The sequence below is a fragment of the Chlamydotis macqueenii genome, chromosome 17 (assembly GCF_036417535.1).
Source record: "Chlamydotis macqueenii isolate bChlMac1 chromosome 17, bChlMac1.mat, whole genome shotgun sequence".
In the NCBI taxonomy this organism is placed as follows: Eukaryota; Metazoa; Chordata; class Aves; order Otidiformes; family Otididae; genus Chlamydotis; species Chlamydotis macqueenii.
In genome coordinates, this window is record NC_141572.1 from 7056729 (window position 1) to 7071005 (window position 14277).

Below are 14277 nucleotides of genomic sequence, written 5' to 3' on the forward strand. Positions count from 1 at the left end.
ACTTACTGAACTGCTTTATGTTGGTTCATGTTGTCCAGATTGGACAACGCGGCTCAGTCTCTCATGTTTAACTCCAGCTTTTCCAATTCAAGGAAATCCCAATCTCCAAATTATAAAACTAAAGCACAATATTTTCTTCAAGAACTTTTTGCGCCAGCTGGGCCCACCCAAGGGGCATGGTATCTTGCTCTGTTGTCAGCAAGATCAAGGCCATTAAGAAGTTCTGTTTAGCTCTTCTAAAACAAATAATGGACTCTTACATATGTATACTCGGTCTAATGCATGTCACAGCACTTTGCTAGTCACATCTTTACCTCTAAGTTCTATAAATCCCACAATTATTTTTGTTAGTTAGAAAGGCTCCTTTTTTTTTCCAATTCAGATCATCTATATTAGTAACACATCTAAAAAAAAAAAAAAGTTACACAGTTGCATTAAGGAAATAATGTGATAGAAGAAGGTGGGAACAGCCTAAAGGGAAAGTCAGAGAAGGTGGTTAAGCAACAGAGGTGAGCTTATGATAAGAAGCACACAATCCAGAAAAATGTTGCGCTGAATTTGCATGAAAGGGGCTGAGTTTTGTTTGCTGGTGCTTAGGCTTATAGTTGGTTTTAGGCACTGAAATAAGTTCTTGGATTTGTTGCATAAATTCTAGCATAAAGAGGGGTTTTTGTTTGTTTGTTTGCTTTTACCTCAAAATTACAGACAGGATAATACCTCAGTCCTTATTTTCTTGTTTTAAATTCCAGATAACCAGTCAGGATGCAAAGGCAAGTCTAAGACAGGTGCTCAGCTGTGTTATGGTAAGCACAGATAGCCAAAACAAAAGAAAACAAAAAGACAACCAAGCAATGTATAGGTTGAAGAATCATTATCACTGCTACTTAGTGCTCAGTTACAGGCACATAAACATGATTCACGAAGGTTTATTGATAAAAAAAAAAAAAGAAGAGACGTGGCTACATTCATGATATACATTCTTCACAGTGAAAAATTTGAGACTTAGGATAACTTTTGTAGTACAAATGTTGTCAGATGCAGAACTGCTGACAAAATATTTACATGAACCTAATTTTGTTGGATATTATTCATGGAACATTCATTTTAGCAAGCATATGGTACCTTGAAAGGTGACATTTCTCCTTCCAAGAAATGCTGGCTTGGTTATAATTGAAAATTAAGTCCATGGAATACCTTGGCTAGCAACGGAGCAGCATTTCTACACAGAGTCCTCAGTGTGGATTTACAAAGAAATGCCCCACCCTAAAAAAGACTGATCCTGGAGATGGAGCTAAATTTGCCAAGGCTGTGTCAGGCTATCCCTTCTGAGGCTGGTTATATTGTTGCCCACTTGAAGACTACAGCCAATCTTCCTTTCTCTGGATAAACCGGGGAATTGCTTAACAGCTGTTCTTCAATGTGTGCAGTCACTGTCCTTGTAGAAATCAGCAAGGAGAAAGCTTGTGCACTCAGATCTCACACCGTTAGTTCAAGTGAGGCAGAGGCGTGCAAGAGAATGAGGAGCACGGAAATATGTCCTAGCCCGGTCACACAACTGTGACCCATGGGTGGGCCCTACAGCCTCCTCTGAGCAGGATGAGCAGGGTAGGGAGATCTTTCTAGGAGAATGAAAGAAGGTGTCAGATTCTTTCTCAGATACTCTGTGCTCTTTGATGACAAATTGCTAACTTTGTGCATACACACTAACAGAGCAGAAACAGCGTGGCTGAGATCCAAAATCAATGCTAAAACCAGTAATGTATGTATTAAACTGCCGAGCAGTTCAAGAACTCCATCAGTTCTCACTGTGCCATCACCCAATTCAATATATGACACAGAGCATCTGCTTCCACTTTTACAAAGTTGTTTGCTAGTGATACAAAAAAAAAAAAACCCATGACACAGTCAGGTCTGAAATATATTTTAAAAGAGGATGACAGAGGTCAAACTAAGAAGGGTGTTAAAAAAAGAGTTGGCAGCAGTTATTCACAGTTTTCCACCATAAGAGAACTACAGGGCATCCTATGGAATGAAAAGCCGAGATACTGACTTGCAGCAATTGTGCTATTTATTACAACAGGACGTTGTGACACCCAGAGGTATAAGTGGATTAGATACATACAGAACGACAGCAGTTATTAAATCTAATGGTTGGGTTGGTGTGTACAGCCTATGGCTTGGGAAGTCCTTACCTTTTGAAATTAGGGGGAGATATATGATGAAAGGACCATTCTGTGTTTTCCCTGTCTCCTATTTTATCCTTCTAAACATCAATTATTGACTGTTTTCAATGCTGAGGTGCTGAGCTGCGTAGACTTCTGGTAGAAGTATGACAGTATAGAAAAGAGTTCATAAGCACTTTATAACCCTTTTCTATTGCCTTTGGGCAGATAAAAGTGACTTTGGAAGCAGAAAAAAAATCAAGTCAATAGCAATATCATCAGTTACAACAGATCAGGTCTATAGATGGTATAAATTACTATACTTCCCACAAATTCCTTGGCTGCAGCTCAGCAATGACATTTTATATCATCTGCGAAACTGGCCTCTCTGTTGAGATAGGTCAGGTCACAGGGTGTGGGATATCCTTCAGTCCTTTGTATTAACTAGGCAACTTGGGAAGTATAATCTGTTTCTTTGGTTGCAGGAGTGTTCTTTAGAACAGTAACACCTCAATGACAGATCAGATGTGCTCTTATACATTTGAATTGCTAAAACATAGCCCCAGTGCAAACCACTAGAAAGAGAACTCTTTCATCATCAGCCTCATGTCTGTGGAACAATAGCGTATTTTTCCCCATGGTTCAATGATTCTAGGAATGGCAATTCCAAGGTCAGAATTTTTTTAAGGGGATTTTTTAAATCAATGGTTGAATGCTTCGTGTGGAGCACTTACTAGTCCTGTGGGACCACATAAGAACAGAGCTTGTACTGCTGTGTGAATCAGTACCTGCAAGTGCATTACGCAAGTACACGTCTTTGTACAGGGATGGCAACAAAAGCCTCCTCCAGTCTGACAGTCACAGCGGAATTGTGATCTCCACTGTCATCCGTCTAGATTTGGATGTGCACGCTCAGGGGCCAAGTCTACAATGAGTGTGTGGGGATACGTCTCCTCCGACACGCACAGAGCTTGTCCCCTTTAGAACAGCTTGCAATCTGCTGCAAAGCGTCCTGTGCTCATCTCAGAAACAGGCTGACTACCTTTCAGAACAGATTATGTGCAATTTAAATTTTCAAATGGATGTATACTTTGCTTTTCTAGTTTTCCTTTGTGTGACAACTTTGAATTTTAAATACAAAGTGTCTAAAGGTACAATAATAAGAAATGCAGCTCATGTCAGCAGTAAAATGCATAGTAATTTATTAGCTTTTCAACTGTAAATACAAATTGATTTCATGATGCACCACATAATGAAAAATTATTTGCTTTCACAACTTGCCTTCCAATTGCTGCATTTTTTTTTTTTTTAATTAAACTTATTACAAAGAGTTTGCAAACTGGGCAATACTTGTTGATGGCCAATAGAAAACTAAGTCTATGAGAAGTAATAAGTGCTTGTATGCATCTTTGAAGAATGATTCTTGATTCAGAAATTCTGTTCTTCAAAATCAGGTTGCCATATATCACTTCACTGGAGTATTTACAAGTAAATTTTCTTGGCCAAAGAAAACATTGTTTTTACTTAGGGCAACCCAGGAACTCAATATCTTCAGTTAAATATCATTAATGCTTTTGTAATATAAGTCAATGTATTTTGTGAAACCATTCTAAAATCCATTGCAATATACTAAAGGGGTCACTGTAAATCTCTTTTTCTAATGCCTTTGATGGCTGGGGCATTGTAAAGACACAGCTAAAGTCTTCACACGACATAAACATCCCAGATCTTTATAGAGACAAGCTATTTTCAAGTTACCAGAGTAAAACTGGGAGATTGTTAAGAGACAACCTAAAGCTAATTCATTACATTTTTTAGAAGATGCAAATATTGATGTGTTTTTTGTCAAATTCACAGAGAATTATTGACTGTATAATTTCAGTCTTTACTCCTTGAGCTCCCTTAGTGCACTCAGTAAGCAGACTACATCTCCAGCAGAACTCACTCAGTGCATTAATATTTTAAGAATATCCTCGTTACCACACAGAAAGCTACAAATGCATGATGCACATACTTCAGTAGACCATGGTGCCAATTAATGTATTTTCCATGCATTCAGCAATTACAGCTCTCACTTTAAGTCCACTAATGTCATACACACACACAAAAAAAAAATCAAATCGCATCTGCAAAAATAAGATTTAGAGATACACACTACAGTGGTCTCTTGAGTAGGTTTTCCTGATGAAGCAATACAAAAACGTTTTAAGTTTGGGATTCTTTACAGAGAGAACATAACATTACTTTTGTGGCATCCAGATCTAGAGACATGTCAAGACCTGATGATTCCTTGGTTTCTCTCTCTTGTTAGCTAGTTCCTCTAATTTGAAATACCATCCTTAATCTGTGGCATGACCTCATGATCAACTTTGATTAGCAGTAAGAAGTAGGCAGTCAAAATAGCAGTAAAAACCGGTACATCATTTCTAGGTACATTTTCAATTAAGTTAATTCTGACAGTTGTTCTTCCTCCCAAAGCCTTTCATGAAAAAAAATTAAAAGAAGGTATGTTTCCTACCTGAATAATATGATGCCAAACACCCTCTGAACTCCAGTGTCTGTTAAAGAAGTTCTTCTTACAACCCAACTCATTGGGTCCCAAAACAGGCCATAATGTGCTTTAGTATGGCTGTTAATGAATCATTTCAAATGAATACTGGACACTAAAGGAATTACATGCTGTGTAATTGATCTAAAGAACAGATTAGGACTGGTGCTATTTCATTAAATCTTATTAGCTCTGACTTATGTACTTAAAATTGCAGCTGTCCTGTGTCAGATAGATTACACCCCTTGTCACAAAGCAAGTGAGGTTTTCATTTACCAGACCACAGTTTTTAAAAAGGAGCAGGCTGATGAAAAGAAATATAAACAGTTTCCAAAAGACTGTGAAGGCCTGATCTTCAGACGTGCCAAGCAACAAATTATTCACTGAAATGAGATAGGCAGTTCAATGCGTTGAATATGTATGAAGAACTGTTGTTTGTTTCCATATTTTTGTCTTGGGTCACTTCTGTGGAACCAGAGTTTAGCTTTTTGGTTGTGGGACAATCCTGAAGAGTTTTCATGTCTCACGGAGGAGGGCAATAGAGATCTTTATGTAATTGCAGTGTAATTCATTGGGTCCTTCAACAATACCTTTTTTAGCTCTTCTTCCTCTTCGCTGCTTTCCACTGGAGGTTAGCATGCCTCAGGAAACAGCGGGCCAATAAAATTAGAGGACAATTTTGGCTGAGGATCCCATAGCTTTAATCAAGACACGAAGAAATTCAGCTTGGAAAGTAGTTTATAGTTCTCAAAGGAGATAGGGCTTTTTTTCCCCCCACAGGACTAAAACTAATTTTTAGTGATCTTGACGTGGTTACAAAAGTTTTTTTTTTTTACTGGTTTGCCTTTGACAGCAGTGTACTAGACTTGACGTTCCTTTTCACCTTACATTCTTCTGTCCTAGGACCTAGTATTTAACTCCATAATCTCCTAAATCAAATTAGCAATTGAAGATTCTGGTCTGAATTGTCTCTACAAGGCATATTACACTATATTAAATACTTCTCATAATAGCAACACTGTGGTAAACAAGACTGAAAATTTGAAACAAGATTAAGCAGGACTTCAGATTATACTAGGGGGTAAAATTCTGACAAGAGACCCATAGACTATGGTTAACACAGATAATACTCAAGGCTTTTAAAATTATTATTCCTTTTATGAGAGAATATTTAAGACCCACTCACTCACATGTTAATACCACAGCCAAAGTAGTGCTTCAGACAGATAAAGACTAAAGCAAAAAGATGAATAAAGTAAAACAGATTAATTTTTCAAAGATAACTGTTTCAGTAAAACTTTAAAAATTGACAATCACAGAAAATACCAACTGCAACTTTAAGAGTTATTTGAATGCTTTTATATTACTCTGTAAATCTCAGAGCCATTTAACTATTGCAAAAATTCACTTTCCTTCTCATACTGAAAGTTGGGTCCTTGCAAGCCTTCTGCAGCCTGTGGCCTCTGCACTCAAAGCTTGCCAGGACCGACCACTCTCAGTCAGACCGTGTAGCCACCCCCTCACGTGCTTTGCACTGGGTGCTGAAAATGCAAAGTAGTGAAATTCTGAGGACAACCGGTTCCCGTTCTTTGTGGTGGTGTCAGTGAAAGGCTGTCATGCTTGCTTGAAATCTTCACCACTAAATGCAGATCTATCTGGCCTTCTCAGCTTCAAAGCTCCTAAACCACAAAAGCAATGCTCCTTTTAGGATAGTAAATTTAAAACCTAGTATTCCTCCAAATATTTAGCCTTCCCTTTCATTTACCCAGGATTTGAAATGCTTGCTGCCCCATTGCTAACCAAGGATCAAGTGTAGATTGGCAAGTCAAGACAAGGAAAAAAAGAGGGGGGAAAAAAAAAAAAAAAAAAGCACGTGGCAAATTTGCTTCTGTTGAGTGCAGTAACATTATCGTCTAATAGAGAAGCATATAATTCACACATATAATTACTTTCAACTTCCATCCATCTTCATATAAAAGAGTTAGCACTTATTAACTGGAAAGACTACAAATGGTGTGAATGACCTACAACTTTACCCAAAAAGCTCACCTGGTAAAGCTGTCTCTCCCTTCTGTTGCCTTCTTGCCTCTCTTGGCCAAATATTTCATGGAGTAAAACTCCATCAGAGTAAACAAAAGAAGAATACAGCTTTCATACAATTCTCTTTTAAATTGTATCTGGAGAGAAGATGAAAAGTCACTTACAAACAGAACTCGTGCACAAAGCGTTCAACACCTGCTCCACAGATGGTAACTATCCTTTTAAATTGCCTAATAGCTTAACATAAGGAGGTTAAACGCAGGGCAACTGTTCCTAATCTATATTTAGCCTAAAGCTTCCTACCTGTTTAAGACCTGCAAGAAAGCTTAAATACTGAGGTTGTCTGTGATTTTTTACTGTATTGCTTGCTTTATAAAGAGGCTACCTCTCCCTGCAGGTCTTATTACACTGTTCAAGAGGTCGTGTTCAACTAACCATAAACACAGAATCTTAAGCACTTTTATATTTAGAATCTCACCCATAATTATTCTTTCGTATATATTCATGCATAACCTGATCCATGTGACATAAATAAAGATCAGCTATGAGCCACAAATAAACTCCAGGAGAATTGGCTTTGTATTACATCTTGCACGCTCTCTTTCAAAATAAAATTGGGGCAACATATACTGATATGCTCTCTGGATACCAACCAAGAGTTGGCAAGAACTGATGGATTTTGCATTTAAAAGTAAATATTTTATTAAATACCATGCCCTTGAAAAATTAACTTTGTTTCCATTTTATTTTATTCACCATGCTCTGAAATAGGAATGGCAAAAGCTCTTCAAGAAAGAGATCACCAAGATTCATGGTACTGCAATGTGTGCGATTACCTGTTTTTCTGGCTCAATAAAACAAAACATAACTTTTTTTTTTTTAATTACTATAAAATATTAAACAGTGATGTTAACAGATACCATCTCTGTGTCTCCTTCAGTATGACTGAATCTTCTGTAATGAAAAGCTGTCTGCTGTGGACCCACAACCAACGCCTGCTGATGTTGACAGTGGTCATCAGCTTTGCCAGTCTTTTGGATAAAGCCTTGTCATTGCTCTGGCTCCCTGTGCACAGATGCTGCATGAACCACTGGAAACATTATTAAATAAAGGTTCACAAAGATGCTCTCAACAGGTCAACTACAGTAAAATATTTTTATTTCAGAGTAGCAGTATTTATATATGCCGTCTAGTTCTTTCTTGCTCTAATTTGCCTTCTTACCACTAGGGTTTTTTTTTTGTTTCTCAAATACTGAAAAGACTTCATTGATTTGTTCAGGAAATTTGTCTAGACAGTGCTCACAAAGCGTATTTGCTCACATTTGACATTTTCACAGGATGGGTAACAAAATGGAAGAGTCAAGTTGTTAAGTTCCACAGATGGCATCTAACTCAGTCAACTTATTTTCCGAAGTCATGAGAACCCAGCTTCCAGGCAGTTTCTGGAACAGCACGACAGTGCCCCTGCGTGCACAGCGCTGCAGGGCGGGAGCCTTGCACTGATGTCCTCAGGGCTTGTGGGCCAACAGAGGGCTCTAGAAATTCATCCATCTACTAGGACATTTACTGCTTCCAAAGAGTTAAATATACAAGTGCTATATCGTGATGCCTTTACAGCTAAGAAATGTAAAATGTGGCAATATAATGGAGCATGTGTCTATTTTACCTATTCAACATTTACCTGTGTCTAACTAGAAGAGGTCTCTAAAATGCTGCTTTTTTGCAGCTTGAAGGTTGAGAACCACCTGTAAACATTTGTGGAACAGTCTCTTTCTAGAAATAGAGACTCCTAAACAATCAACCTTGAAATTTATCATATATTATATTATACTTCCAGTGCTATTTACAGACCATCTTGTTTAGTACAATGAACCAGACATGCTGAAAAGGTAGGATTTTTTCCAGTCTTTTTTTATATGAAGTACAATAAAAAAGGCACATGATTATTCACCATAGTAGTTGTGCACCAGTCAATAACTTAAAGCTAAAAAGCTACCCATCAGAGAACTCTCTTTATGAGGCAGTATTGGGATCTCTCCTTTCAACTCATCACAGAAGCATCCATCTATTATTAATCCCTCTCGGAGAGCTTAAGGAACCCACTTCTCTGTTGTGTTCTGATCTTCACAAGATTTCCAAATCAACAGAAAACTCTTGTTAAGCTTCCCAGGTCATCTGCTGGAGCAAGGAAGAGTCAAATAGGGCCTGTATGTGTCTGCTTTTCTTTTTCTTATTCTTCTTTTTTTTTGCCTTTGAATGCCCAGCTGTGGAGGACTCTTGAGAGCCAAGTCCTGTTCAAACTAATTTGCTTTAATTCAAAATGCCTTGAAAGATATGGCACACTGAGCAATGGATAACAGCAGGACAGGCAGCTTCTCAGCCCCAGCAGTCAATGTCGGCCATGTTTTATCCAGTTTCTAATCATCCATTTTTGCCCCGAGCACCTTTGTACAACTAATCTGAGCCCAAAATTTGCATCCTTTGACATTTCCACTTCTAGACAACGGCCAGTGTCTCTGCTGATGATTGGACCATTCTAAGGAAAAAAAGAAAAGAAGGATTAGAAGAAGGAACAGAAAGGTGAAAAGACTAAAAGGAAAATAGTGGTAGATTTGTAAATCCCTAGAAAGCACTACAAAGTGCCTGAAGGTTATATATCTATCAAGTGATAAAAGTCCCTAGAAAGTGCTAGAAGTTCCTAGGAGAAGACAGATAATTCATACAAAGCGCCAAAACAATTCCTTGATAATTCTAGATTTAGAAATTTCTAGAAAGTTCCCCCAAAATCACTAAAGAAATCTCTAAAAAGCACTAGAGAATGCCTATATAAATGAAGATCTAGAAAGTCCCAGAAACTGTAAGAATGCTTTTGAAAGTGCCAAGAAATAATTGAAAACACTAGATCGAAAAATTCTTAGAAATATGCTTGAAAACTGCTACAAACAAAAATTTTTAGACACACATAAAAAAAGATTTACAAGCATATCCTTGACAATCACTACAGAAATTGAGAATATTCCAAGAAAGCATAAGGGGGACTTCAAGAAAGCATAAGTAAAAATTTCTAGAGAGCATATCCAAAAATTCCTAGAAACAATGTAAGAAAATTCCTGGACAGCTATAGAAAACACATGTAACTATTTCTAGGAGGCATAAGGGTGGATTCCTTGACTAGTCATCTGAAGACCTCCTTATTTGTCATTAAATATCCTCCAGAGTAGCATTCCTCTCCCATTTATCTCTGCAAGGCTCCTTGAGCTCTTCTGTACCTGTGTGAAATCCCAGAACCTCTGTGCTGGCCTCAGGACATCTTCGCACTTCTTCAGAGTCGGTGTCCTGCCCTTCCCGTCATCAATGAGGCATTTGGAGTCAGGCAGAAAGGCTGTGGAGCCCAGCGGCCCCAGCTGCAGGACGCCTTCAGAACTGTAGCGGACAAGCTGGGAAAGAAAGAGAAGTCTTTAACCACAGCCTCAGGGACCCCAGTGATGGGCACAAAGCCGATCTGCAGCCGCTTTCCCTGCTGGCTTCTGGCCCAAGTGCTGGTGAGGAGTCCTCTGTCCTGTTGCGTGTTGGGACCTTCCCGGTCTGGCACATACTGCTCAAGGGCAAAGCCTGGGAAACTTGTTTCACCAACACAGGGTCTCTCGTAGGATGCTATGTTCCCTGCTTCCACACCTCCACACCCCACCATTCCCTACCCACTATTTCACTGCAAAAGGGCAATCAAGAAAGTGAAGTAATCAATATGTAAATCATACCCACTCAGCAGGAGCTGATTTAACAAGGACACAATGTCAATTTGCCATGCAGTTTGTTCTTAAGAGCTCTGTTAGAGGCTATTGATAGCAACAAGTCTAATTAGTTCTTGTAAATAAATGTTACTGAAAAAAAAATCCAGCCATGTAACCAGTATCCAGAAATAATGAGAGAGAAAACAAAAAATCATGAGGGAAGTAACAGCAAATTTGCTAACATATGCTTCAGGCCTACATAATAAATAATCACACTCTGATATTTCAGTTTTGTGCGCGGCTTAACTGTTCTGCACTTTAGTGATGCAGTAAATGCTACTGGCTGTAATTAGAGGCTTCAGGTGAGGGTCATTTATTATATTAGAGGGGATTTTTAAAAAACACTTAGGCACAATCATTCATGTTAATTTTTGCAGGAGTAGAATTTTTTTAACCTTTCTTCTATTTTAAGAGATGATTTCACGTGCCTCAAGTCATTCACAGTACAATGACCCTCAAGAAAAAAAATATGTATGTAGAAGGTGAGGGGAAAAAATTGGTCTCTTGCAATCTCAGTGTGCCAGAATATATTTTATTACATTTATATTAGACCAAGGGAAAAATATGTAAAGACAAAGAATATCTCTAGATATCTCTAGGACTAATTGTCACAGTACAAATGTGTGATGATGTCGTAGTTCAGCCCCGATCGGGACCAGACTACGCAGTCTCTCTCTTGCTCCCCCCACCCTCCGAGAGAATAGGAGGAGATGATATAGAAAAAACAGCTCAAGGTTTGAGATAAGGTCAGGGAGAAATCCTTAAAGTTACCGTTACGGGCAAAACAGACTCAACTTGGGGAAAACTATTCATTTATTTCTAAAATTAGCAGAAGAATGAGACAGGGAACAAGATAACCTCCCCCCACCCCTCCCTCTTCCCAGGCTTAACATTATCTATACTACCTCCCCTCCCGAGCGGCACGGAGCGGGGAAGGGAACGGGGGTCGCGGTCAGTTCATCACGCGTTGTTTTATGCCGCTGTGTCATCATCGGGGGAAGAACTCCTTGCATTCCTCCTCTGCTCCAGCGTGGGGTCCCTCCCACGGGCCACAGTCCTTCGTGGAACTGCTCCGGCGTGGGTCATCTCTTCCACGGGGTGCAGTCCCTCTAGAACAGCTGTCCCAGCGGGCCCTCCACGGGCCACAGCCTCCTTCAGGCCTCCACCTGCTCCAGCGTGGGGTCCTCCATGGGCTGCAGGTGGATCTCTGCCCCTCCGTGGACCTCCATGGGCTGCAGGGGGACAACCCGCTCCACCATGGTCTTCACCACGAGTTGCAGAGGAATCTTGGCCAGGAGCCGCGTTACTCCTCCCCCTCCTTCTGAACTGACCTTGGCGTCTGCAGCCGTTCCTCACAACAGGCTGGCAGACGCCTCTCGGGATCCTTTTTACATCTTATTCACTTCTCATCTCCTCTCCACTTCTTGCAGCCAGGCCGGGCCGAGTTGGGCCCAGTCGGCTGCCCGGCGGGAGGCCAGAGGGTGAGGCCTGCAAGGCCCACGAGGCTCGCGCCTCCCCCTCTCTGCCCCCCGCTCAGCTGCTTCACATCTCTCCTCCTTTTTTTTCTGTTTTCCCCTACTTAAATACGTTATCGCAGAGGCGTTATCACGGGACATTCTGCTACCAACTGGCTCGGCCTTGGCCAGCAGCGGGTCCGCCCTAGGCCTGGCTGAGTCCCCTGAACAAAGGGGAGCGACTTCTAGCAGTTTCCTACAGAAGCTACCACCTTAGGCCCCCCCTTACTAACAAAACCAGAACAGATGAAGAGAACTGTTTTGCTCTGGTTTGCCTTTTTCTGTAAGCAGAGGGTAGCTGCCCGTTTGCCTTCGCATGCTGCTATATTTCGGGTCAGAGTGGAGGGTGACGCTGCTCCTTCTCTGAGCGCTACGAGCTCCCTGGGACGGCAGAACCTCCCGCACAGCACGCGTGGGAATGGACAGAGCACAGAGCCTGCAGAGTCCCGGGAGAGCAGGGGACAGACATAAACCCACATCTCAAGGCACCGGAGTGAAAAAAACAAAACAAAACAAAACAAACCCCAACTTTTCCTAAGGACTCATTGGGGACTTTGAAAAGTTTCTTGCAACCCAAGAAGCCACTGAAGAACTGCTGGAAGACAGCAGACCTGAAGAACACAATCTTGATGAAAGAAGGTTGATTTCGACCCCTTTATTCTGCCCCTTCCAGACCTGATTTTTCTCTACTACAACTTCTTTCAATCTGTATTCTAATAAAGGCTCAAGCGTCATTTTAGGATGCTGATTTAGAAGGAAAAGGGGCTCTGTCAGCTCACTTTCTATCACATTGCACTGAGGTAACTATGATAGTGTAGAGTTGCAAAAATTAATAAGTAATCCCCTTAATTACTGCTACTTTCTAGATAGTTGAGGGAGAGCCTATTGAGGGAGATTTCAAAGCTTATTAAAGCGAAAATGCACGATGTTAATTTGGCAGCAGGCCAATACATCAAATCAGATGTATCTACTCCTTAAACACTTCTTCTGTGTTTAAACCCAGAGTCATTACACCAGCATAATATTTTGCCCTTCTTACCCTAGAAGTAGTCAAGTGCAGCACCCAGGTGCCAAAAGACTGCAAATGGAGTCAGCTCCATGGGTTGGATGCTGGGAGGTTGGATGCTGCAGGGGGAAGATCTGAGCCACCAAAGAAATGCAATTATCACCCAGGAAATTCACTGCCTGTCTGGTCTTATGGCTGTTATACAGCTGAAATTGCTTAACACGAAAGGGAAGGAAGGTCAGAAGTGCCTGCCATTTATTTGATGCTACTGACCAGTGCACGAGATATCATTAAGAGTCAATCAAAACCCCTCAAATTACAGTCTAGCTTTTTACAGCCATCTTTATTAACCTCAGAAGAATCATGCTGTGAATAATCACATCTTGCTGGTGGTAAAGAGAGTGTGGTCTGCTCCCTCCCAGACCACATGCCCTTTGACAAACTACGTGTTCGTTTTCCCACCTGCCGCTTACGTTCAGAGCAACCATGTGAAATGCAGAGTTAGGACAGAGCCTACATTAGAGAAAGCAGAGGGATAACCACATGAAGATGCTTCTTGGTATGAACAGTGTCATTGCTGAGGCACTGTCTATGCACGCTAAATTGAGACACTTCTTTTTTTTGCCTTTCTCTCTAAGGGTATGGGGGACATATGTAAAAGAAGCTCAAGCAAGCAAAGTGATTCAAAATATGAATGCATTGCCAGCTCAGACTAACTTCCTTTTTTTCCCCTATGAAGGATGAAAAAAACCCCAACTTTTATTTTATTTTTTTTAAAGTAAAACCTGTCTGTGTATTTCATACTTCTGCTATCAGTACTCAGTAATTCTGCTATCAGGTACTCAGTATTGAACTGCAGGCATGGCTGAAACTTACACTGACTGGGAAATGTGTTCATCTTGCAGTCTTTATTATACGTCTCCAGATCCCAAAATACCACCTAGCAACCTGGTTGGCTTTGCCTTATCTAGATAATCAGAACCATCGCTTATAATGAGCTACCTGCTGTGTAGTATGGGATCAATTTTCCCTGTGGTTTAAGATGAGCAGCATTTTCTGTATCGATATTAAAGTGGTCTAAAATATTTTTTGTCTTTAGCATCTCAATAGCCAGAATTGCACGTGCTCTGCATCGCAGTAGCCATGTACTTGGGAAAGACTTGGTTATACAGATGCCTGTCAAAACAAAAACCTACTATTTCTGCTTAGGTCTTAG

General features: G+C 40.4%; 1 protein-coding gene across 1 annotated transcript in view; it reads right to left on the minus strand.

Moving 5' to 3' along the window:
• Nucleotides 1-6798: 6798 nt before the first annotated feature.
• Nucleotides 6799-14277, minus strand: part of GALNT9 (polypeptide N-acetylgalactosaminyltransferase 9) — a 145008-nt gene continuing 137529 nt past the window's right edge. The window contains exons 10-12 of the mRNA XM_086761405.1: nt 10020-10187; nt 7671-9286; nt 6799-6887 (exon numbers count right to left, since the gene is read on the minus strand). Coding sequence (XP_086617531.1) covers nt 9140-9286; nt 10020-10187 — 315 coding nt within the window. The 3' untranslated portion in view covers nt 6799-6887; nt 7671-9139. The remainder of the gene's footprint in view (nt 6888-7670; nt 9287-10019; nt 10188-14277) is intronic.